At 41.1% G+C, this 25,509-nt stretch overlaps 1 protein-coding gene across 4 annotated transcripts in view; it reads left to right on the plus strand.

Moving 5' to 3' along the window:
• Positions 1–25,509, plus strand: part of EFCAB14 (EF-hand calcium binding domain 14) — a 46,835-nt gene that overhangs the window by 13,836 nt on the left and 7,490 nt on the right. For 2 of the 4 annotated variants that reach the window (XM_055139194.1, XM_055139196.1), the window contains exons 5-9: positions 7,570–7,668; positions 12,349–12,459; positions 17,682–17,873; positions 22,182–22,293; positions 23,488–23,613. In XM_055139194.1, coding sequence (XP_054995169.1) covers positions 7,570–7,668; positions 12,349–12,459; positions 17,682–17,873; positions 22,182–22,293; positions 23,488–23,613 — 640 coding nt within the window. The remainder of the gene's footprint in view (positions 1–7,569; positions 7,669–12,348; positions 12,460–17,681; positions 17,874–22,181; positions 22,294–23,487; positions 23,614–25,509) is intronic. The other 2 variants (XM_055139197.1, XM_055139198.1) reach the window with 2 other exon arrangements.

Genomic DNA, 25,509 nt, shown 5'->3' on the forward strand with positions numbered 1-25,509 from the left:
CTTTTCCAGTTCTGAGTTATCTAGTTCTCGGTAGTTGCTGGTTTCAAAAGAGGGACTCTAGGAAAAGAATTTTTTTCAGAGAACTTTGATCAAGTCTCTTATATGGATAAAGTGCCATATCTCCACTGGATAACTATAGCTTCTGTTCCAGTTTTTTGTATTTAATTAGGAGAGACATGTTTATTAGAAATAAATAATAAATGGTACATCTGCAAAGTGTTAAAAACAGATGTTCTCTCCTCATCAGCACTAAGAGAATTTTTCTTCTATAAAGTCTGCTTACAGTTAGTTCTATATCAACCAATGGCTGGAAATACTGCATGAATATAGTACTTGCTCATACTTATAAAGCTTCCCTGTCTTTGAGCTATAGTGTTACCCTTCATATTGTAACACCTTGTAATATTTTACTTTCTACGCAGTTCTATTTTATTTATTTGTTTTGGGGTTTTGGGCCACACCTGGTGGTGCTCAGGGTTTACTCCTGGTTCAGCGCTCAGGAATTACTCCTGGTGGGCCCAAGGGACCATTTGGGTTGCCAGGGATTGAGCCCAGGTCTGCTTTGTACAAAGGCAAGTGTCCTACCTGTATGCTATTGCTCTGGCCCTTATTTCATTTTTTTTAATTATAAAAAAATTGAGTGGGTGGGATCTAGTTAGTATTGCTTCATTTATCTTTGGACTCTGCATAATTAGAGAAAAGCAGGTATTTACTCATATTTTACAAAGAGGATAAAATAAACTGATTTTGCCTCTATTCACAGAACAAATGAATGTGTTTAGCTGGAGATAACATCATGTGAAAGTAGACCACAGTGAAGCACTGAGAGAATTAGCATCTCTCACTGGGACAAAGCCTGGATTCTAGGTAGAGTAAGGATGTACTCTGCCTTTCTAGGGTGAAGATAAGGTCCTGCAAAAGGAGGAGGCAGAGTAAGCTTTTCCATGTTTTATAAATCCACATGGGAAGAGACAAGGAGGGGACACTATACGTGGTGTCAGAGAACACACAGGTTTTCAAATATTTGGAACATATTTTGGTTTCTGAATTCTCTTTAGGTAGGAATTTGGAAACAAAACAAATTAGTTCATTCTTGACCAGACTGTTATTTCCATTGCAAGGTGTACCTGAGAAAGTCTGCCGAAAGTTTACTTCTGCCCAAGGGCTTCCTAAAACAGATTAAACAGAGACCCTGTCTACTTTAGCTTCAGTAGAGATGGCGGGACCTACTGAAAATACTGACTCAGTGCCGAGGAATTCCATGCCAGTATGGTCCAGAGGCTGTGGGGAAGGAAGGAATGAGAACTTTAAGGGAATTCATCTTTCTCTTTTAAAGTGATTTTCTAAAATTAATGTTACTATTTCTGATGGTCTGTTTGAGTAAGGTACGTTTGCCCTCAACCAAAAAAGGTATAAAATTAATATTTAACCATGTTCCTATATCTTAAAGGGTAGCTCTATCAACTAAGATGCTTTTAATGGCAATTTTTTTAAGCAAGCCAAGTTGCTTAAACAGTAAGAAAATATATTCTCACGTAATAAGAACTGCTCATATCATAATGTGAATTAAAAATTAATGCTGCCTGAGAGAGGATGGGGGGCAGTAGTTTGAAATAAATTAAGAGTAGATTTATTTATTTATTTATTTATTTATTTATTTTGCTTTTTGGGTCACACCCAGCGATGCACAGGGATTACTCCTGGCTGTGCACTCAGGAACCACCCCTGGTGGTGCTCAGGGGACCATATGGGATGCTGGAATTCGAACCCGGGTCAGCCGCGTGCAAGGCAAATGCCCTACCCGCTGTGGTATCACTCTAGCCCCCATAATTAAGAGTAGATTTTGCCCATAACTCTTAAAGTTGTAAAAATCTCATTTGCTTTCTGTTTCATAAAATTTCTGATGTTTATATTCATTCTTCTACCCTTCTTTAAAGACCATTTCTTCAATAAATATTTTATGAGCTATTGTAAAATTAGGCCTGGACTTGGATACAGAAAGAGTTCTGGAGCTGAGCCCTAAAGGGTAGATAAAAGTTGGCCAGACGAGTTCTCCAGAGAAAGAGAAGGCTGTTCTAGGTAAAACATCAATATGGTTGATTGTGTCATTTGTAGTTTCCATATTTATAAATTCATTTACTCGCTAAAATTTGTTAGCTCAAACTGTCCTCTTATAGCAGTTCGCAGACATTTACCAACAGGTGTAAGGTGACAGAAACTTTGGGTGACCTGACTCAGGGGTTTCCAATTGCAGTCAAACAAGATACCACTGTCTTGCTTAAGCTCTCAAACTATGAACACAATTTCCTTTTGCAAAATACTTTGCTATGTTCCTTACATTTTGGGGGTTCTTTTTGTTGGTGATTGTACTGCTTAAAGTATCTCCCAAATAGAATGTTGAAGAACTCTCTGGTCTTATTAAGTAAGTACATGAAGACCTTACAGAGAAATATATTTGTTAAGCAAACATCATTTAAGCATGGTTCAGCCATATGCATTAACTGAGATGTCTTTAAACAGAAACATATACAAAACGAGGTTATGTTTTGTACTAAGTGATGAAAACAAGACCAAAGTATTCTCAGAAACCCAGTGTTGAGTTTCCCTTAGTGTTTCAGTATTCACTAATTCAGTTTTTTTCTGACTTTCTGGAACATAAGTACTATAATAAAGATTGACTATGTGCAAAAGCATAAAGAAATGAAAAATATGGCATGTTCAAGGACTGTTTGTTCTTGGTTTGTTACAGCTGAAATACGGTGGAAAGATTCGAAAGTAAGGCTCTGTCAGCAAAACTGTCATAGAGCCCTGCGTACCCTCCTATGGTACATTCTCACTGTCACTTTTTGTACTTGGTCCAGTTACTTTATGTGATAGTTATTTATGTATGCCTCTAATTACACCAGAAAGTTGTATACTGTAGCTTTAAGCTTGGTGGTGACTATGGTACCAACAGTGATGATGACAATCAAGTTGATAATTTTCTCTTTGGGGGCTGCTTTGTGCAACCACCACTGGATGCTCTGCATGTCTGAGGGTCATTTTCTAAGGGAGAAAAAAAAAATTAGTACAGAAAGTATAGAGATTAAAGCACTTAACTTGCAAATTAGATCCCTGTCACCACATAATAGTTCCAAGCACAGCCAGGAGTGTCCCCCGAGCACAGAGCATGGAGCAGCCCCTGAGTGTTTGTTGGGCATGACCCAAAAACCAAAATAAGAAGTATCACTGTATCACTGCCATCCATCCCATGTTCATTGATTTCCTCGATTGGGTGCCAGTAATGTCTTCATTTGTCCCTGCTGTATGCTAGTGTAGCCCAGTGGCATCTGCTCGCTCCAGGAACACAAAGAGCACATTGTAATTGCTGTTTTTGGCCTATCAGATATGTCATGGGTAGCTTGCCAGGCTCTGCTGTGCGGAGGGGAAAAAAAAAAGAGAAATAAAGAGGAAAAATTGTGTCGCTCTTTTCTGGGAGCTTTGTCTCTGGATCTTGGCCATTGATGGGATTACATAGGGGAGTTTGTGGGTGTGGCTGCCAAGCTACTGGAAAACTGGGGAACTGAGTGGAGGAGGCCCAGTTCCGATCTGAGCAGGCTTGGAGATCTCAGGCACGGATTTGTTTACTTCTTTTTTTTTTGACTGAAAATAAAGAAGTAAACAAATAATTATTCACGTATTTTTAACCTACTTGTGCTATGATATGTGGATCAGACCTAAGGCTTTGCATATATCCAGCCAGTGGATCCACTCCCTGACCTATATATGAGGTCCTGTTTTACTTCTGTAGCCCTTTGAAGAAAGAGGACATATTGTTTTGTGGGAAAGAAAACATCGAGGGGCAGGTAAGCTAGAACAGTGGGTAGGGCCCTTGCCTTGAATGCGGCTGACCCAGATTTATCCCCAGCATCTCGTATGGTCCCCCAAGCCCACCAGGAGTGATTATTGAATGCAGAGCCAGGGGTAATCCCTGAACATTGCCAGGTGTGGCCCAAAAACAAAACAAAAATATTCTAATCTGGTCAAAGATGTGGCTCAGTCGTGAAGCACATTATTCATGTATCTGAAGCCCAGGTTCCCTGACCATCACCAAAGGAAAAGACTCAAGTCCTGTACATCTGTTTTCTTATGTTTCTGCGAGGCCCATACTCACAGATCAGTGATCACCTGTTTTAGTAACTCTTTAACTTACTGTTTAAAGAACATTCAATTTCAACCCTGCAGCCCAAAAGCAGTATATTACACTTTATAGTATAAAGTGGTCTAATTAGCAAATGGTCTACAGTAGCTTTTTGTTGTTGTTTTGCTGATGAAAAGTCATATAATATACATAAAGCTCATGACTCATCTTTTGATTAGAATGTGGCTTTTTTCTTAATGGTTTCTACTTGATTCTTTGAATTGTAATGTGTGACTTTTGAAAGAGTCCTTTAAGTTCTGTATTGCTTAAAACCAGTCTGTCATTCTAGACTGTGTCTGTCAGAGACCCAGAATAGTCCCAGAGACTGTAACGGGAGAGGTCCTGATTGCACCATTTCAGCCACATACATAGCTTTCCTCTAATTTACACAGATTTTGTTATTGTTCCACTGAGGTGAGGAACAGTGAAAGATGAAACTCAGTAAATTCCTCTTGCTCTCAGTTTTACTTCCTATAGTTTCTGTTCATTGTCAACCATATTCCAGAAATACTACATACAAGAAGATATTTTGAGAGAAAAAAACACATCTACCTATCTTGCATTATAGCATACTGTTATAATTTATAGTTCTATTTTATCACTTGTTAATATCTTACTCCTCCTAATTTGGAAATTAAACTGTATCTGGGGTGGAGAGATGGTACAGCAGGGGTAAGGCGCTTGCCTTGCATGCAGCCAGTCCCTGCATTGTATATGTTATTCCCAGGCACCAGCAAGAATGATCCTTGAGCACTGCTGGGTGTGGCCCAAAAACCAAAATAAATAAACTTTATCACAGGTATGTGTAAGAATATGGTGTATAGAGTTTGAAAGTATCCACTGTTTCATGCCTCCCTTGGGGGTTGTAAGCAGTATCCCCATTGGGTAAGAGAGGAAGGACTCCTGAGGCTTTGAGGCTTTGCAGTTCATGAGAATATAGCTTCGTACCTATCTTTACATTGGTGCCTAGTGTAATGTAAGTAAAACGTTCTTTTTCTTTTGGCTTGTTTTTTGTGGGGGTCACACCTGGCGATGCACAGGGGTTACTCCTGGCTTTTTACTCCTGGCAATGCTCAGGGGACCACATGGGATGCTGGGGATTGAACCCGGGTTGACCACATGCAGGGCAAACGCTAACCCACTGTACTATAGCTCCAACCCTAGTAAGTAAAAAGTTGTGGTATTTGATAATTGGAGAGTTAATAAGTTCTAGGTCACCTCTGCAGAACATACTGTTTCAATAAGGTAGTTCATACACTCTGACCCATGGGGAGAGTGGAACAGAACTTTGCCTTGTTTGGCTTGCATTGGCTTCCACTGCTCCTCTGTCTGGGATAAATGATAGGTGCTACCTGGCCGGACTCGCTGTTCACGAGGCCTGCCTAGGCATCAAAACACTTCTGATTAAGATAAAATGCCAGAAGTTAATCATACAATTCATAAGGTATTGAAATAACCATACTTGTGTCCACCAATCTGGTCTTAAACCAATTATTTTTGGGATATGGAGTAAAATATACCTGGGGGAAGAATCCCATCCTAGACCTTATGATTAAGGATATTAAATAGTCTTCGAGGGGCTGGAGTGAGAGCACAGAGGATAGGGCGTTTGCCTTGCATGCGGCTGACCTGGGTTCAATTCCCAGCATCCCATTTGGTCCCCCCAAGCACCACCAGGAGTAATTCCTGAGTGCAGAGCCAGGAGTAACCCCTGAGCATCGCCGGGTGTCATCGAAAAAAAAAAAAAAGTCTTCGAACTCTCAGTCAAAGTAATAGAAAAAGGATCAGCCTAAGAAGTCAGTCACCCCACCTCACCCTTGGAAAATTTTGTGTTGCCTTGCCTGTGTGTATACCAATGACTGGTCTCTTTGTGGGGCCCGGGGGTGGGGGGGAGAGTGAATATGTGTTAGGGTCACATTATGTTGTCGTTCAGGGTTTATTGCTGATTCTGTGCTCAAGGATAACTCTTGGTGGTGCTCAGGCATCATATGTAATATCAGGGATCAAACCCAGGTCAGCTGTATGCAGGGCAAGCACCTTAACCCCTTTTTACTGCTCTGTCAGAGATATATATCAGGGTTTAACAAACAATAAACTCACTTGTTATTGCAGTAATGAATTAATTAAAAAAATTATTTCAAACACTTGAATATATATGTCCCAAGCAGCTGAATGTTTATATTTCTCCAAAAAAGGGAAAGGTTCTTAGCTCCTCATTAGACTTCCTGCTCTGCCTGTGATCTCTTTAAATTGTTTGCATAAAACATCATTGCCTGATTTAGTTTTCTGTTACCCTCTTTTAGAATTTATATCCATGAGCATACAACCTGTGGTTTTATTCGCCTCTGTCTCCATAGTGTTTAGAGCAGCTCCTAAGGTATAAGGAAAATGCCAACATCTGTTGAAGGAAATAGTAGAGATTTGGGGTATACTTTACCTTAAGTTTGCCTAGTGCCTGCCACAGCATCAGGCATATAACAAGGATCCAGAAACTTTAGTGATTACTCTGTGAGGCCACCCTGAATATAATTTTACTGATAGATCTGTGCCCTCATTGTAAAAGTTTGAAATTAAGAGTCAGGAAATGTTTTGAGCTGCACTACAGAGTTGTTAGAATATAATCTGTAACTAGAAATTGAGTCTTACTCAGGTTCCCCCAGTCTCTGTTCAAGATAAAAGTCCAGCTATTTAGAATTCTATCCCTAAACAACAAAAGGGGAAGCAGATTTTATTTTGATTCAGTTCCTATTTTAATACATTCATTGCATCAGAGTGTCAGTGGGTATTTTATTGAGCCCCTTCAGGGTACAAAGTAGTACTTTGGTTGAGCTATTGAGTTTGAAATATTAATCACATTGTTAAACCTAAACTAAATCCCTAAGTAGTTGAAAGTGCTGTTCAAGTTTTCTAGATACAGTTCCAGTAGACTCTATTTTGTGGTGATGGGCATTTACTTTATGATCTATGTTCCCACATGGGCAGGAACAAAAAGTTCAGCAAATAAGATGTTATTTTTTATCAAAATGAAATCTTGCGGGGGTCCTTGATCATTAACTTTCTTCCTGTCCAATTGTTGAAGGATTGTGTTATAATCACTACATCTTTGGGGTGATTTAAGATTTTTGGATTTGGAAGCTGCCAGAAGTAAGGTAGAGAATAATACCTGCCTTTCCCTCTTTGGCACTAATGTTTAAATTGAACAGGGAAAGAAAGGGGTTATGGTTGCTGCCTCCCAGTGCTCAAGTCTATCCAAGGTTCCTCTGTTCCTGTGAGCTGACAGGTATAATATCTGAGTCACAGAAATGCATAACATTTAATCACTTGATATCTTCGTGAGTGAAGGAAGCAATCTACAAACTCCATTTCCGTTGTTTCTCTTTTCCTTTCAGGTTTCTCTGTTAACTTCTTTGGTAAACCACCTCAAAGCCAATGTTAAATCAGCTTCAGATTTAATTAACCTGCCCGCCACTGTGGAGGGTCTTCAGAAGGTGAGTACTATCTGTGTATGGGCACTGAGAGTACCCTGCTATTGTCATTCTAGTGTAGAGGGTAGTTGAAATAAACAACTGTAGTAGAGAGTAGGTTACTATATTCTTTAAAGCAGTGCTTTTCAACCATAGGTCTTTGGAAAAGTAATTGTAGCCGCTTCAGTAATCCGAGTGCCTTGTGTTAAGAGGCATACATTTGACCAACACCAATCCATCATCTGCTGATTGAAAACCTTTGTTCTAAAGAAGTCAGAGCATCTCCATTTTGGTCTGGTTAGGCCTTTAATTTATTTGGCTCTTCAAGTCCCTGCTCTGACCTGGACTTGTATTTAGATTTGTTTTACATCACTGGCTTTTTCAGCTCATCATCCACAATGCCTTCATTGAGGCAGACCAGTTATACATAAGAGTTATTGTAAATTGCTTATACTTTTCATAGATAAGAAGAGAGGGGGAAAGTAGAGGGGAGAGCAGAGCAGTAGAACAGGGGATAGGGTGCTTGCCTTGTGCACGACTGACCCAGGTTCAATTCCTGGTACTCCATATGATCCACCAACCCCTGCCAAGAGTGATTCCTGGGTGCAGAGCCAGGGTAAGTCCTGAGCACAGCTGGGTAACCCCGCCCCCTAAAAAAAGAGATTTGGGGCCAGAGTTAGTTCAGGGGTTAAGGTGCTTACCTTGTCCACAGCCAATCCTGGTTCACTCTCCACCATATGTAGTTCCCTAAGCACAAAATTAGGAGTAAGCCCCAAAGCACCATTGGGTGTGTGTTGTGTCCCCCACCCTGCCCCACCCCCAAAAAAAAGAGAAAAAAAAATCTTTAATAGTTTGTGGCACCAGGAAGATATTTGCTTTCTTACATGCAACAAATCCAGGTTTAATCCCCAGCACCACATACGGTCCCCTGAGCATCACCAGGAATGATCCCTGATCAAAGAGCCAGAAGCAAGCCCTAGAAACAGCTGGATGTGTCCCCAAAACAAAAAACAAAAAAATTGTAATAAAAACGAAAGTTTGGGGAAATACAAATAATAAAAATTGAGGAAATGAGAAATGTTGTCAAGGATATGGAACAAAAGATACCTTTAACTCCTGTAACAGTATAAATTGGCAAAGTTCGCTTTGGAAAATAATTTGAAGATCGTTTATGAGGTAAAAGGTTCTTTGAGCATTTTACTGTTAGATCTGTATTCTAGACTAGGGTCTAAGCAAATAGCGATTTGAGCTTTCTATTTATGTAATCCTTAGGATCCAGGCCTAGAGATATAGACAGTGATCAACCAGATGACATACTCAGGGGTCTTGGGCAAACTGGATAAGGAAAGTGGATAGGGGGAGGAAGAAGAAAGGCCCTTACTTTGAGGCCAGAGAGATTGTACAGGGGGTAAAGCACTTGCTTTGCACTTGGCTGACTTTGGTTTGATCCCCAGAACTCCATGTGGTCCCCAGGGTAAGATCCCTGAGCACATAGCCAAGAATAAGCACTGTGCACTGCCAGGTGAATCCTCCCAAGTTTCCCCCCAAAAAAAGTGCATACTGAGAACACAAGCAATATTAATTAAAACACCAGGAAATGGGTGAAGGAATCCTAGAGAAGGCAACCCCAAATAGTAGAGCCTAGGATCTTTCACTTTTAAAAGTAGACTGTGTGACAATAAACGATTTGATAATACTAGGATGTACAAATATAAGTCATTTTCACAAAGAAATAAGAAATAATCTAGGTCCTAAGAAAAACACAGTGTTTGCCATTTGTACAATACAATTGTTTTTGTTTGTTTGCTTGTTTGTTTTCCAAAGGAATAACTTTGATGAAACACATCATCTTGCTGTTGTTCCCAACAGCCACATTAGCTGGGGATAAACCTTTGTACCTTTTGTTTCAGAAGCCATTCTGGTACTTTTTCACTGGACAAAGATACTGTTTATGTTTGTTAACTTGGTAACAATTGCGGAGGGCTGGAGAGAGTTCAACGGGCTGAACTCATACTATGCATGCAGGGAGTCTGAACTCGTTCCCAGTGCTGCATAGTCCCTCTTGCACTGCCTGGAATTGTCCCCAAAGCACTCCCAGAAGTACGGTCCAAAAAAAAAAAAAAAAAATTTTTTCTAAGGGATAAAAAGCATTATAGGGAGCCTTCCAGTATGTACCAGGCACTTTTGCAGTTGTTCAAAATGCTAGTTTCAGGGCTTCACTCTAGAGTTCACATGCCTCTGTCAGCTGCTTCCTTTAAACAAACATCTTAAACAAGAGCTTACTATCTTCTTGCATCCCAATGGGTTCATACATCCAGCCAGTGAGGGTTCTCAAACAGTGGGTGTCTTTGAATGCCTGCAGCCTCTGTAACAACAGAGTTTGCATAGATTACATCTCAGCTTAGCCACTTCTACCCAGTGAGTCTTTGCAAATCTGTGCTTTTATAAGTGTCAGACACTGCTTTTGTTACAGTTTGAAGTCATGGATCTTCTCAAGTCCCTGACTCCAGTGTATCCCATGTAAATGTTAGAAATGTCATTTCTTATTTTCTTTGGATTCTGGATATAATATAAGGAAGAGTACCTTAGTTAAATGTACTTATGTACGCTATAGAATTGACAGTATCTCTTTTTTTTCTTGTTTTCTTGTTTGGTTACCTAGCCACACCCTGTACTGCCCAGTGCTTACTTCTGGATCTGTGCTCAGGAATCACTCCTGTCAGGGTTGGGGAATTGTATGTAGTGTTGGGATTAAACTTGGGTCAGCCGTATTCAAGACAAGCACTTTACATGCTCTACTAGCTCTCTTCTGGCTCTCTTCTCTTTCTTGCCATGATAGTATCTCTTACTAAAAATCCAAACCCCTCTTCTGGATGTTCCTTTGGAGGGGTGGGGCAAATGTGAGGGAAAAGGGTGAAGTGTGGTAATGACACTACCTGTTGATTCTTAGGGGCTACTTCCAGCTCAGTGCTTGGGGTTGCTCCATTGCTCCCTGTGGTGCTTAGGAGACCATGTGGTGCCAGAGATTGAATCTAGGTCTGCATGTAGAACATGCACTCAGACTGTTCCACTATCTCTCCAGCTCCAGAATAGGCCTTTTTATAAGAGAGTTTTCTGAATCATGCCACTAAGTCTATAAGAAAAAGTCTAAGACTTTCTTCAGCTTGAGAGATTATACAGGGGTTAAGGCACTTTCCTCACATGCAGCTAACCCTAGTTTCATTCTTTGGCACTACGGTCCCCTGGTGCAAAATCAGGAGTAGCCCCTGAGTATCACCAGGTATGACCCAAAAACCCAAAAGAAAGAGACTTTCTTAATGATTTGGGGGCTCTGGAGGGCTCTTTAGACATAATGAAAGCAAAATAATCTACTATGCATACTTTACATAGTATTTGCTGACAGAATTCAATAATGGGGGAACAAATGCTACCAAATAGAATTTCCTTCTCTTCAGTGTTGGGTTTCCCAAAGCCCCAAAATGATTCCACTGAAATATTATCATTTGCTGCTGACACAGTAGTCAACAGTGTTAGCTCTGGCAGTCTGCCTGACTGAGCAGCAAGCTTGTGGGAGAGACTCATCTGTGGAACCAGATGATTGAATTGGTATGTCTCTTCCTTAGGAAAGGTTTCCTTTTCCTGCAAGACGAGTCCTTTAAATTTGGACCATTGCTGGTTTTCTGTAAGTTTCCTATTGTGTCAATATAAGCTACGTGCAATTTGCTGTTGTAAGTCTTGTGTTGAGTGTAAAGTAGGGCCACAATGACATGTCACTACATGGTCATTAAAATGGCTTAAATTGAAAAGACATGATATTGACGAGAGGATGAAGAAATTGGAACTCTGTACACTTTTATACACTGTTGTGGGAATTTAATATGCCTGTAGTGTGACAGTTTTTAAGAAACATTAAGCAGGGCTAGAGCAGTAGAACAGCGGGTAGGGCATTTGGGTTTGTACAACGTGGCCAACCTGGGTTTAATTCCCAGCATTTCATATAGTCTCTCGAGCACCACCAGGAGTAATTCTGAGTGCCGAGCCGGCAATGACCCTGAGCCTTACCAAGTGTAACCCAAAAGGAAAACAAAAAGGTTAAGCATAGGATTAACCATTGATTTTTCTAGGCATTGTGAAGATGGAAACATAAAGATGCTCAGATAAAGACCTACATAGGAATGCTGTTACAGCTTTGCATTTAACAGTCAGACACTGAAAATAACCTGAGTGCCCATCAGGTGAATAGATCAGCTTTGCCATTTTGTACAATGGAATGCTACTCAGCAATATATGTTGCATAGCAACCACGTGAAGTGGATCTCAAAAGAAATGCAATAAATGTGGGGTGAAAGAAGCTATTCCCCCCACACACCACCAAAAAAAATGTACATATTCACGGTTAGATTGATATCAAATTCTAGGAAATGCAAGCTGGTCTACAGAGAGAGAGAGAGAGAGAGAGAGAGAATTGGATCACTGGTTTCCTAGGAACAGGGAGGAAAGGGGTAAAAAGAAACACAAAGTTTGAGGATTATCATTTATTATCTTCATTGTGGTAATTGGTTTCATAGTGTATCTATGTCAAAATGTCTCAAGCTGTACATTTTGAATAGGTGCAGTTGTATGTCAGTTATATCCTAATAAAACTATTAAAATTGTTTAAACATTAAAAAAAAAACCTCTGACCTACTCCCCATTTCTGTGCAGAGTGTAGCCTCCATTGGCAGTACTTTAAACAGTGTCCATCTTGCTGTGGAGACAATACAGAAAACTGTGGATGAACACAAGAAAACCATCGAGTTGTTGCGGAGTGATATGGTAAGGAAATCTACAATTGCTCGAGAAAGCATACTCCTACCACCTTTTATGTGTAATAGTCATGATGCCAGCTTTTCATTTAGCCAATTAGATGCTACTGTGCACCTTTTAACAATATGTAAAAAAGCGGGCCAGAGGGAAAGAAAGTACAAGAGTTAAAGTGCTTGTCTGCATGTGTCTGACCCTGATTCGATCCCCAGCACCATGGTTCCCCTGAGGGTATAGCGGGGTGTGTCCCAGAGACACATAGAGGGAGAAAGAGAGAGCAGTGTTTATTGATTTTTTTTCTATAATCTGTAAACTGAACAACTAGGATAGAGTTAAAAGCAGACTTCGAAAATGTGCTAGAGTAGAAGTCAGGGAGATAGCTCAGTGGTCCGGGGCTTGCTTTCTGTGCCCAGGGATCGACCTCAGTCCCTGTACCACAGAGCCCTGCGACAGTGCTCAGTGTAGCCCTAGAGGCCCCTGAGCACCGCTGAGTTGCCCTGGTGGTCCCCCAGCACCACAGGGCCTGAGCATTGAATCATCAGCCTAGTTGAGTATTGCCAGGAGTGGCTCCAAGATACCCTGAGTACTTCTTGAGAGACCCTCCCCCCGAAAATGTACCAGAGCAGATCCAGTGAAACGGGTAGAAAGGGAAAGAAAAGGGAAGTGGAGAAGGGTCTATTATTTATTGCTGCACAATGAATCTTTCAGAACATAGTGGTGTAAAACAACAAGCTCTTATTTCTTACCATTTTGTGGGCAAAAAATTTGAATAGAGAATTTAGACTTGAAAATGATGAGAAGCCAAGTGAGAAGAAACTCCAGAGCTGAGATTCCCAAACTAAGTAAGGCCTACTGCCCCCTTTGCCAATAATAATAATAATAATAATAATACTCATGTTCCCCCTGAAAATCTACCTTCTTTAAGAAAAAAGAAAAGGCCTAGGGCAATAGTACAGCAGGCAGGGCATTTGCCTTGCATACAGCCAACCTGGTTCAATCCCTGGCAGCCTGTTTGTCAGGCTCAGGTCCCCCGAGCCTGCCAGGAATGATCCCTAAGCTCAGAGCCAGGAGTAAGCCCTGAGCACCGTAGAGTATGACCCAAAAACAAAACAAGAAATAAAACAAGAAAGCATGCCCCTTCCACTTGAACCCACTTTGGAAAATGCTGTGTTTGTTTGTTTTAATTGAATGGCTGTGAGATACAGTTACAAAGCTTTTATATTTGAGTTTTGGTCATACAATGATCAAACACCCATCTCTTCACCAATGCATGTTCTACACCACCAAAATCCCCAATATCTTCCACCATTTCACCCCTTCCCCTGCCTGTGTGGCAGACAATTTCCACAATACTCTCACTCTACTTTGATTACATTCAATATTTCGACACCAGTCCCACCACTCAAACCTACTGAAAAGGCAATGAATGCTAGACAATTTATTTTGTATTGCTTGTTATGAATAGCGTAAGATGTCCATACTCCTGGAATTCCAGAATTTTAGGTAATTAGGGTCTGGAGAGATCTCTGCAGTGAGCTGCTCGGTTCTGAGATTCTTATGTATGTCTCTGGATCATGGCTGTTAAGGAGCTTAAATAGTAGCCGGCGGCACTTTATGGGCATCATCTCAGGGTCCCATGGAGTGGGAGGACAAGAGGGACCAGCTCATCCTCTATCCCATGAGGCCTGGCATTTGCCATTACTGCTCCTGCATACCTGGGCTTCTCATTGGGTTCTGGAAGATGGCAGCAGCCGGAATTCCTTAGGAGCAGGCAGAGGGACAGTACCTCCTTCTATCTGGAGTAGCCTGGTGAAAGTGACCTGGTGCAAAGTCCAGAGGCATCTCTGCAGCGAGCTGCTTGGTTCTGAGATTCTTTTGTGTGTGAAATGCTGTTTTAGAACCTAGCTAACCTAGAATCTACCCCATGTAGATCACATAACTTCTTGTAAAAATTTTGTTTTTCATTTCTTTATGATTTATTATCAGCAAATGTTAGGCTTTTATGCCTATATACTTATGATGTCTAAACTTTTCTCTGGCAATAAGTGGGAAAAAATTAAGAAGCCTTGCTCTCAGACTGTTTTTTAGACGTATTTCTCCTATAGGCCTCCGGGATATTCCAAGGGGGCCACAGGGGAAATCATGTAAAGGGGGAGGTACATGATGAGAGTAGGGGGCCAACTGGTATGGACCTGGGTGGCCCACAGGAAGGAAACAAGGGCAGAAGGGAGCCACAGTTGGAAAGAAGTTGAGAAATACAACTTTAGAGGATGAAAAGCCATCTTGCATGTCCCAGCTCTAAGTGGGCGCCCAGTTAAACATAGCCATATTTGACCTCCACTTTCTCCATATAGAACAGAGCACCTGAGCATTCACTGAGCTTGGTCAGCCATGGGTGCATGAGAAATAGCTAATTGTTTTAAGCCACAAAGTTGGGGGATGATTTGTTATGTGGCAAATTGTAGCAGAGACAAACTTACCTCTGTAATGCTCAGGAATTGCTTCCAGGTTTGTGCTAATGCTGTAAGTGATCTGCAGTCATTCAGAGACCTTAATTAACCATCCAGAAGATCCTCAGCTCCATGAAGAAAGGACTTAGGAAGCATAAGATAGGATAGCACAGCCCTTGCTCTCTTGCTGGGGAAGTGAGTTATATGAACATGAAATCGGGACTTTTCAAAGCACATAGAAGTTCCCTAACTTCTCCATTCATTTCTGCCACTAAATAACTGTGTGATCCATAATGATTAAAAACATCTCTAACCCAGAAGGTTCTTTTTTTTTTTTTTCAAATCTTCCATGCATTATTATTCAAATATCTTAGGCATTTTCTCAAGGTAGTCAGATGTTTCAAAAACGCACAAATGAACACTGGGTATGTCTCACCACCCCAGCCTCTCTTGCTTTTCTCTTCATTGTTGCCTTTTTGTTTATTTTATTTGTTTATTATGAAGGCATGATTGATAAGTTAAAATTTTTATATTTCAAGATGAATTTTACCAGTTCCATACTGTTAAAATTAAACTTGCCTTGTTGTTCACTTTGTTTTGTGGTGTCAGAGCTTAACTCAGGCCCTCGTTAGTGCAAAGCCTACACAATACCACAGAGCTCAACCACAACTCCACCTCTGCTCCTTTGTTGGTTTTGGTTTTGGTTTTGAAGCCACACCCCAGCAGTGCTCAAGGGATACTCCTGAGATGTTGCATAAGGGTCACTCCCAGCACTGCTCACGGGGTACCATGCAGTGCCAGTGATTGAACCTAGCTGCACATGTGCTCCAACACCTTGAGCTATCTCCCAGCCTCACAGTTCTGCTTCTTGTAGATTTCTGTGCCTACCATTGGTAATCCTCCTGCTGGAACACTGTATACCAAAGAAGTCATTGTTATGGGTCTGAAAGATTAGATTTTTCCGCTAAAAGCAAAAAAGTGTAAGGTCTAGCCCAGAGGGCTGACGCACATACTATGATGCAGGAGCCTGGGTTAACTCCCCACCACTGCATGGTCTACCCAATCTGTAAAGCACTGCCAGGTGTGGCCTGTCTATACTAACAGTAGGATGCAGAGGGAAAAGGAAGGATAGCCCTCAAACCGGAATCTTGGTGTGTGTTAAAACTGATTATGTGCACTTTTATTTGTTGTGCTCAGTGCACAAAGCCAGTGTGGTTCCATGTCTGACTGACTACTCTCTGAATGCCCAAGATTCCCTGGGAAAGTCATAATATGAGCCAGGTTTAGGCTGAGTTGATTCTAGTGATCTGAGAGTCTATACAGGGTGCAGTCAATGGGGAAGAAAAGGACGGATTTCTTAGCACTTCATTCCCTTCAGAGACTGAGAAGCAGGCTGAAAGCTCTCAGGTCCCTGGATAGCCTGGGTGCTGCTAGTCCAGCCCTACTTTAGGACAGGCATCCCCCAAAGTACTGGAGCAATGAGAGCCTGGCACAGGAGTCATGACACCTATGTTTTCTGAGAAATATTTGCTGATTAATACATGGTCACTGCTGGGAGAGGATGGACTGTTTTGGGACCATCCCAAATGGCCGAGTAGACCAAGTCATTATCACCTATTCCTACCTGCATTCCTGTTGCCAGAACCAACACTTCTTGTTGGAGACTGGTGGAAGCAACCAGACCTTTCTATCAGCTTCAGCTACATTAGAACTTGACAGTAAAGCCCACAGTGAAAACATGAAGCAGGTACTTTTTGTCTCTGCTTAACTCCCTAGGACACATTGGAACTCTGCTGCAGTCGTTCAGGCTCAGTGTCATGGTGCCTGGGCAAGTGTTCCATGTTTATTTGCCTCCCTGAGAGCAGAACAGGGAGGAATATGTGTTGTTATCTTCAGATCAAAATGCTTTTTCAGTTGCCTCTTTGGCACACTGTCTTTTTTGGATCCTTGAATGTCAGTCAATGAAGTAAATTCCTTTTTACCACTCAAAAATACGTAATAACCAGAGTGTCTTGAAATTGTGGAAAAAACAGCAGTCTGAGCAAGTTCAAGATGGATGGATAGATTAATTCAGAGTGATTGCTATTTTGAATCACATAAACTTTAAGAACTTTAGAAAGCATCCTTGACAAATGATAATTTTCTTAAGACAAGAGGCAGAACAAGGATATTGAGTTTAGAATCACTAAAGAGAATAAAGAAAATCTTCACTAAGAAAAATTCCTGTCCTGACTGTAATGCCCTTTGAAACCTATAGTCATCATTCCTTTTTAAGTAGCAATTAGTACTAGAGAATGTCAATAAAAATAATTGAATCTTGTACTAAATAATGCACCACTTGTTATGGTTTTGCTACATGAGCCAATTCAGTAATTGGTATTGTTCCTAAGGTAGTTTTGTTCTGACAAATTAGGTTAATGGGCATTTCAGTTAATAACCCAGTAAGCTTTCCTGCCAGCAGGTGAGATAAACATTGGGAAATCAATTCCCATGCGCTCAGCTTTCTGGGACCAAAGAGTGAATCATGTAGGTAGTTCTCTTCATTCTTTCCCCCGCCTGTCCAGCTGAGGCCAAACAGTTCCAGAGGGAGTTAACTGTAAGCAGTGGTCTGGAGGGGGGTTAGAGGGAGAAGTGTAACAAGACAGACAGGCAATCAATGATCTATCATTGGAAAGGGAGTTTTCTTCAGTAACCTGACACATAATGGTGGTTCAGTGCTGCTGGCCTGCTTGTCTAGAATACGTCTTTAGCTGGATTCCATAATTTTATTTATTTCCACTCCAGGATATCCTGTACCTTCACGACTCCTTAGAGGAGGTAAACAGTACCCTAGTGGGGTACCAGAGACAGAATGATCTTAAACTCAAGGGGACGAATGAGACAGTCAGTAATCTTACCCAGAGAGTCAACTTGATCGAAAAAGATCTGGTTGCTATGAGCAAGGTAGAAAAGCAAGCAAACCTGTCCTTCAGCCTGGTAAGCCTTTTCAGATCTTTTGTGATTGTTCTGTGGTGCCGTGTGTTTTGTCTGTACATGGATGACATTCCACAGTCTTTTTTGACAGTCTTTCATAACTGAGAGGCTACACATTTGTGTCTTGCTTAATCCCTTGTCTCCTTTAATCGTTATACTAGTTCTGTGAAGTGAACGGCATGGGCACTATTGGTCCTGATTTGGAAAAGGATGTGGAAAGACATTCATTTGCTTGCCGAGCCTAGCCCCAGTGGTTGGCAGGGTATGACAAGTCTCTTACTGGGCACGTATTTCCAAGAGAGATCTTTTCGCCACCCCCTGCTGCCAAGTCCCTCCTATATGTGAAGTGTGTACTCCTCTCCAGAGCTCTGTCCCCAGCCCCCTTATTAAAGTTGTCAGGGCTGGAATCAATGATGATGACAAATAACTGAAGAAACAGTTTGCCATTTCCGTAAGCCTGAGCTTGGTTTTCCCACTCACTGCTGCTCCTGCACACTAGGGCGCCTTTTCTCTCTAATGCCGGCAAAGCTTTTATTGAAGCAGGTGGAGTCAGAGCTGCTGTTTGGCCTGGGGGTTGCCAGTAAGTGCACCCCCTCATTCTCTGTTGGCCACACCAAAGTTTGGGGGTGTTCCCGGATAGTTGGCGTTGTTAGGTCATGAATAAAGTAAGAAGAGTTTTTTTTGTCTTTGTTTCTTCTCCTGTACACATTTTGCTGGGATTCATGTGGGTTATTTTTTTTTTGATAGCTACAAGTCCCACCTTCAGTGATGCCATAGACGAAAGACACAGGTATGTGTCTGTGTCTGTGAAAAGATGGAAATCAAACACAGGAAATTGTGCCTTAAGTTCAAGTAAGCACCACAGTTGGAAGCAAGCCCCCAGCAATGTAGAACTCTGGCACATAGAAAGCAGTGTTTGAACTGGCTGTGCCGCCATGGGGCCTTGGCAAGTTGCCTGGACTTGGCTTTGAGGGAGAAGTAAGAAGACCTGCTTCCCTCCGACTGGGGTGTGTAATTTACTACAAAGCTGTGAAGATTAAAGGAGCCTGATATTTAAAAGCGCTTTTGAACTCAGCTAAGCTAAGTAGAGGAGGCCAGGAATTGGGGTGATTTGATGTATACAATGCCTTAAAGGGGTTCAGGGCTGATTGTGAAAACTTACCACCCTCACAGTCCCACCCCTCCTCACTTTATTTTACACCAGATAGAGGAAATCATTAATAATATCCATCTGTCCTGTTGTCTTCCGGCAACATTATACCAGCCTAAGTTCTAGGAAAAAATTCAAAAGCTCTCTTGTATGTCATACTTCAAAGTTTCAATGTTTACGATTAAAATAGTCAGATGCACCAGTTTAGTCTTATTTAACTTTGACCTCTGCGACCTTTCTCTCTCTCAGACTCATATTGGTACTTCTGTTGAAACTGTTCTGGTTTTGACCAGAGCAGTTGTTTAAGTTTTAAGTTTGCCTTTAATCTTCCCCTTTTGTCTTTTTTACGCTCTGGATAGGTGTTAGAGTTGCCTTTCTGGAAAGAGTCTTTGTATCAGGTGACCAACAGAACAGAGACAGTGGAAACCCAAAATGGAAATAAGAGATGCATTGGCATCTTTGTGCTTATGAGCTAATTGCTTAATTCTCCAGAGGAGCACTTGGTCTCATGTGCCAAAACTTCAAGACAAAGGAATGACTAAATTTGTATATTAGTGAACAATTGGATGATTTCTTAAGTACCTCACCTTTGCCAGGCACTTTGGTAGGCCTTGGAGCAAACACAGTGAGCAGGGTGGACGCCTGATGACTGTTCTGATAGCATTCAAAGTTGTCAGTCAGAAAATGACCAACGTTATTGAGCAGATAATTAATCATGAATAGTGAGTTCCACAATGGAGAATTGTGAGGTAGGAGAGTATTAACAGTGAACAGAAAGGCTTTCCTAAGGAAGTGACTTTAGGCTAAGACATTAAGTTGCCTATACTTTAATGATGGGCAACAGAGTCATAGAATCTTTAAAAGATGTATAACTGGGACAGAGAGATAATACAGGGGTTAAGGCACTAGCCTTACATGTAACTGACCCTTGTTCAATCCCCAGCAGTGCTGGGTATGGCCCAAAATCAGAGTTGGGAATAGATGAATAACTTAAAAATTATTCTTTCAGATGTTATTCTAAGTACACTTCATTTATGTCTCAGCCAGTTCCCTTCACCTTGTACTTTCCCCCTTTTTTCCCAAGCTTATTATCAAGATAAGACAGTCTGTTTTGTACTCTGATAATACAGGAAAATTTTCCAGCATCTTTGTTATTCAAGGGTTTACTGAGAGATTTGAGCTAAGCCAAAGTAAAAGTCAGAAAGATGACTGAGTGGCCAAAAGACCATTTCAATTGCATGGTGGTTAGGGAGTTCAGAGGCTCTCGGGGCCAGGAGAAATGAACTTGGACTAGATCCATAGTGCTTTTCAATGTAATACTTTCCATCTGTACTTTTTCTCCCATCTCAGTTTCGTGTGGGCTTAGAACCTAATTTTACTTAACATACATCTATGTATTAGCTCCCCGAATAAAGTAAGAGTCATCTACTATTCAGTTACTAGTTGAATAAAAATAAAGATAGGAAAAAATGAAATACAGATTGAAAAAAAGAAATATTCTAATCAAACAAAGAATCATGGCCTTTCAAGGTAACCTAAGCATTTAGAAACTGTTCTCCTAGAGGCTGAGTGTTCATGATTTAAGTTCGATCTCTGGCTTGTCATGGTCCCTCGGTTATCACCAGGAGTGACCCCCAAGCTCATTGCTGGAAGTAACCCACTTATTCCACCTGGTGTGACCCAACAACCAAAGAAATAAGAAACTGTCCTCAAAAACTAAACTTTTCTTGAACTGGAGCAATAGTACAGCAAATAGTACACTTGCCTTGCTTGTGGCTGACCCTGTTCAATTCCTGGCATCCCATGTGGTCCCCGAAGCATCACCACAAGTGATTCCTGACTGCAGAGCCAGGACTAACCCTTGAGTAAGAGGTGGCAAAAAAAAAACTAAATTAAAATTTTTCTTTAAATGAATTTATTAGATTATTAGACCAGAGAAATAGCTCAACAGGCAGGAGTGTGTGCTGTGCATGCAGGGCTCAATCATTGGCACTGCACAATTCTCTGAGCATCACCAGGAGGGACATGCTAGGTGTCAGGACTAGCTCAGAGCCAAGAGTAACCTCTAAGCATGGCCAGTTGTTTCCCCTCCCCCAAGAAGGAAAACACACACACACACCAAACTTAATGAATTTTTTTTTTTTTTTTTTTTTTTTTTTTTTGCTTTTTGGGTCACACCCAGCAATGCTCAGGGGTTACTCCTGGCTTTGCACTCAGGAATTACTCCTGGCGGTGCTTGGGGGACCATATGGGATGCTGGGGATCGAACCCAGGTCGGCCGCGTGCAAGGCAAACGCCCTACCCGCTGTGCTATCGCTCCGGCCCCACTTAATGAATTTTTCATGTGCAAGTTTTAATCATCCTCTGAATAAAGCCAGGAATAGGGAAAAAGATGTTTTGCAATATGTGAAAAATAGACTGAAAAATCTGGTGCTTATGATAGATAAAGGGGACAGGTCTGGGAGGAATAGGTATAGGTGGATCATTTCAGGAGTATGAGGACACTGAACTTCGTTGGTGGATAAGGAAGGCTTCTCCATGTATGGAGGTATAAAACTGTGCTACTTCTGTATTGCAAACCAGTGGTAAATAAAATAGATGTAAGACTTTAAATTAGAAAAACTGTAACATCTTTTCATATTTCTAACAGTTCTTGCCACCAGTTGAATTATCACAATGGGGTCAGAAGAATACTTGTAATTTAGTTGCCTTTTTGTTTGCTTCTTATAAGAGCATGAAACTCTGCCTAAAGTGATGTAGTCACAAGGCGAAGTAAGATATTCAGGAAAATTAGTGTGAAATCGTTTCTTGAAAGCAATATCCTACTCATTTAAGAAATGGGTGTCACATAGGCACCTGAGCAAGGGTACATTTCCTTTACTGCTGACACATGCATGCCTTTCCCCATCAGCCAAATGTTTACAGAAAATCAGAACATCCGCCGCATAATGTTCCCTTAATGTCTAGCCTCAAATCCAACTAGGCCCTCATCATCGCCGAGTACCAAAGATATATCTGCTCTTTGTTGATTCATTCCTTCATTGCCTGGATAGGGAGCCTACTGGGGGTCAAGCATGACGTCCTAAATAATCGTGGGAGAATAAAGAAGAATCCACTGTAGGCTTATACCTTACATCTTCTCTCATCTTTGTTTTTGACAGAAAGAAGATATTTCAGACTCTCAGGTATCCAAGCTCAGAGAAAAACTGAAGTTGATCAGTGCTCTCACAAACAAACCTGAGAGCAACAGGCCTCCAGAGACCATCAGTGCAGGTGAGAGCAAGGCTGGCTCCTAAACATTTCACGCAGACTTGGGCAGCGTGCCACCCACATAGGCATACGGGAAGGTGTCCGGCAGGACTGATCGAACTGTGTGGATGACGCCCGAGTGCACCGAGGTGAAGCTGATACACTTTGCTTTCATTTAGAAAAAGCCCATTTTGTACATGATTTGTACTCCAGTCTATTAAGGGAAGAATGGGTAATGTTTAGCTGGAAATAGACTTCTCCATGCTGTCTGCATCCAATTATAGGCAAAATGTTACTGTCATAGAGTATATTAAACCAGTCCTAAATGTTGTTTACAGGAATCTTTCATTTCTGTAAATGCATAAAATTTACTTAAAAATAAATATTAGCCCTTCTGAAAAACCATTAACACAATGATGGAATTATTGGCTGGAATGGCCCTTTTATAGATAAAGCTACACCTAATCATTCTTGACACTTGCCTCAGCCTCCTGAGTTAAACTCTAGGAGGACTTAACCAAACCCTGGATCATGTTGTCTGTTCCCCACCCCACATGTGTTTCATTTGGGAGAAAGCAGTGCAGCCTGCATTAATCTCTTGGGTGAGAGAGATAGACTTCACTTGGGGGCTGACAGTGTTCCTTCACTGTATGGCAGCTCTTTCAGTTTCAGCCATCCTGGATGGCTACCAGGATGAAAACTGTCCAATGCTATAATCACTTGCAGCTTAAAGCTTTGGGCCTGGAGGTGGGAGCGGTGCGGGGGACAACACAGTTTGGGCAACACCCAGAGTGCTCAGGGTTTACTCCTGGCTCTGTCTCAGGGCTCCCTCCAGACAGAACAGCAGAACAGAACCATATGTGATGCTGGGGATTGAACTGGATTGAAGTCGGCAACTTGCAAAGCAAAGTACCTTAGCCTCTGTTCGACATTACTGGCCCTGCAGCTTAAATTCTTAACATTAAAATAGATATATTGTTAACTTGTTCTGTAAGCTCTTCCAATGTGACTAGCTTCAAATATAATGTTACATAATACTGATTAATCTTCACCAAAAGAGATCTTTCAGTTCAAGCCTTGAACTTCACATAAATTATTATCCTACAAAACTTTCATCTCTTTATCTTAAGTATACAGTTGCCTGGAAAGATGACTTTCAATATTGGCTTAATTTGGTTTAAGACTTGATAATACTGAAATAGTATGTGTTTGTTACAGATCAAGAGCAGAGTTCCACATCAAAGCCATCAACATTGCCAAAATTTTCACAGTCTCTTGGAGACCAAAATGAAAAAACTGCACAACTAAGACACATCTCCCTACCAGGAATTTCTAATATCCAAGGTAAAAAAGTTATACCATAGAATAATAGAAAAAATATTCAGACTGACAGCTTTTAAATATATTTTTACCTTAGGGCCGGAGAGATAGTACAGCAGGTAAAGCAGTAGACTTGCACATTGCCAACCTGGGGTTCGATTTCTGGCATCCCACATGGTACCCCAAGCACCACCAGGAGTGATTCCTGAGTCCAAAAACAGGAGTAACCCCTGAGCAGCACTGGGTGTGGCCCAAAATCAAAAATAAATAAATAAATAAATAAATAAATGTTTATCTTGTATGAAAAAAGAATTATCTCTAACACTTACTCTACTTCCTGTGGGTCATACATTTGATTTGCTTTATATTATATCCTGATAACAATCCTAGAAACATAGTGTAGTGTATTTTATCCATTTTACTGATAGGGAAGCTGCCTAAGTATGCATAACAAATAATTGGTTGAGGTAAAATTCATACCAGCCCCAATGTGCTATTATTATCTCTATAAATATTTGATGTAGAGTCTTCATTCAGTGAGTGCCTTGTTAAATCTAGTGCTAATTGTTAAGAATACAGCGTCAGGGCCAGGGAAAAAAGTACAAAGGTTAAGGTGCATGCCTAGTTTACAGCTGTGGCCACTGGAACCCTGGTTCAAATTCCAGTGCTACATATCACCTCCACAGGCACCATTCAGGAGAGATCCCTAAGCCCAGAGCGAGGCATAGCCTTTGAGCACTGCTCACTGGGTCCAGAAACAAAACAAGGTGAGTTGTCACCAATGCAATAAGACCTAATGCTTGGGACTAAAGAGATAGTACAGTGAAGTAAGGTGCTTGCCTTGCACCTGGCCAACCCAGAATTAATCTCCAACCACCTCCAGAAATGGTCCTTAAGCACAGAGCCAAGAGTAGGCCTTGAGGACCACTCGTGAAACTCAAAAGCAAAACAAACGAAAATAAATGCAGTACCACATATAGAATTATTTTCCACCTGATCACACATTTAGTAGGCAAGGCCTATAACCAAAATCACCAAAATAAATATTAGTAGGAAGAATGATCCACAGAAATGTGTGTTTAACTTGTTTCTAAAGTATCTATTCTGTTTCTTGGTGATTTCTAAAGTCTCCAGAATTTACATGTGCTAACCACCTAAAAAAATCACTCATCCATACCCCTGCTTGGCTCTTCACTGACACTTAGATATCATTTCACCAGGAAACTTTTTTTTCAATCTCCCAGGACTGGATTATTTCCTCTGTTTATGTTCTTTCAGAATGTTTTGTATCTGTCCCCATTTAGTAGCTGTCATTCACTTGTGATTTCCTGGAGTTAATGTAACTTCACTGCCAGCAAGTAAAGTGTAAAAGATTTAAATTTATATTGCCATTCAAATGCAATTACTTTTTTTCCTCCTGACCAAAAACAGTAACAAGTCTCACAATGGAGACATTACTGGTGTCTGCTTGAGCAAAAAAATATTCCTCCTGACCTCATTTTTTTTTCTTTTGTTTTCTTATGAGATGAGATTATTAAATTGGGTTTATTAGCAGCGCAACTTGGCTCCTCCCCCTTAGCATTTTTACATCAAAACTTGATGAGACTAAATAGAGGAAAAAACACTGCAGCAGATTAAGAAATAGTCATCTTGGGGCTAAAGAGATAGTACAGTGGATAAGGTGCTTGCCTTACATGTGGTCGATGACATTTGATTCCTGGCACCCCTTATGGTCCCTTGAGCCCTGCCAGGAATGATCTCTAAGCCAGGAGTAAGCTCTGAGCATGACTAGGTATGATCCAAAAACAAAACAACAACAACAACAACAAATAGTCGTCTTAACATTTGTATTTTATTTTTATTATTTTATGTTACTTGGTTTTGGGGCCACACCCAGTATTGCTGGGTTACTGCTACCAG

The sequence above is a fragment of the Sorex araneus genome, chromosome 5 (assembly GCF_027595985.1).
Source record: "Sorex araneus isolate mSorAra2 chromosome 5, mSorAra2.pri, whole genome shotgun sequence".
NCBI classification, from domain to species: domain Eukaryota; kingdom Metazoa; phylum Chordata; class Mammalia; order Eulipotyphla; family Soricidae; genus Sorex; species Sorex araneus.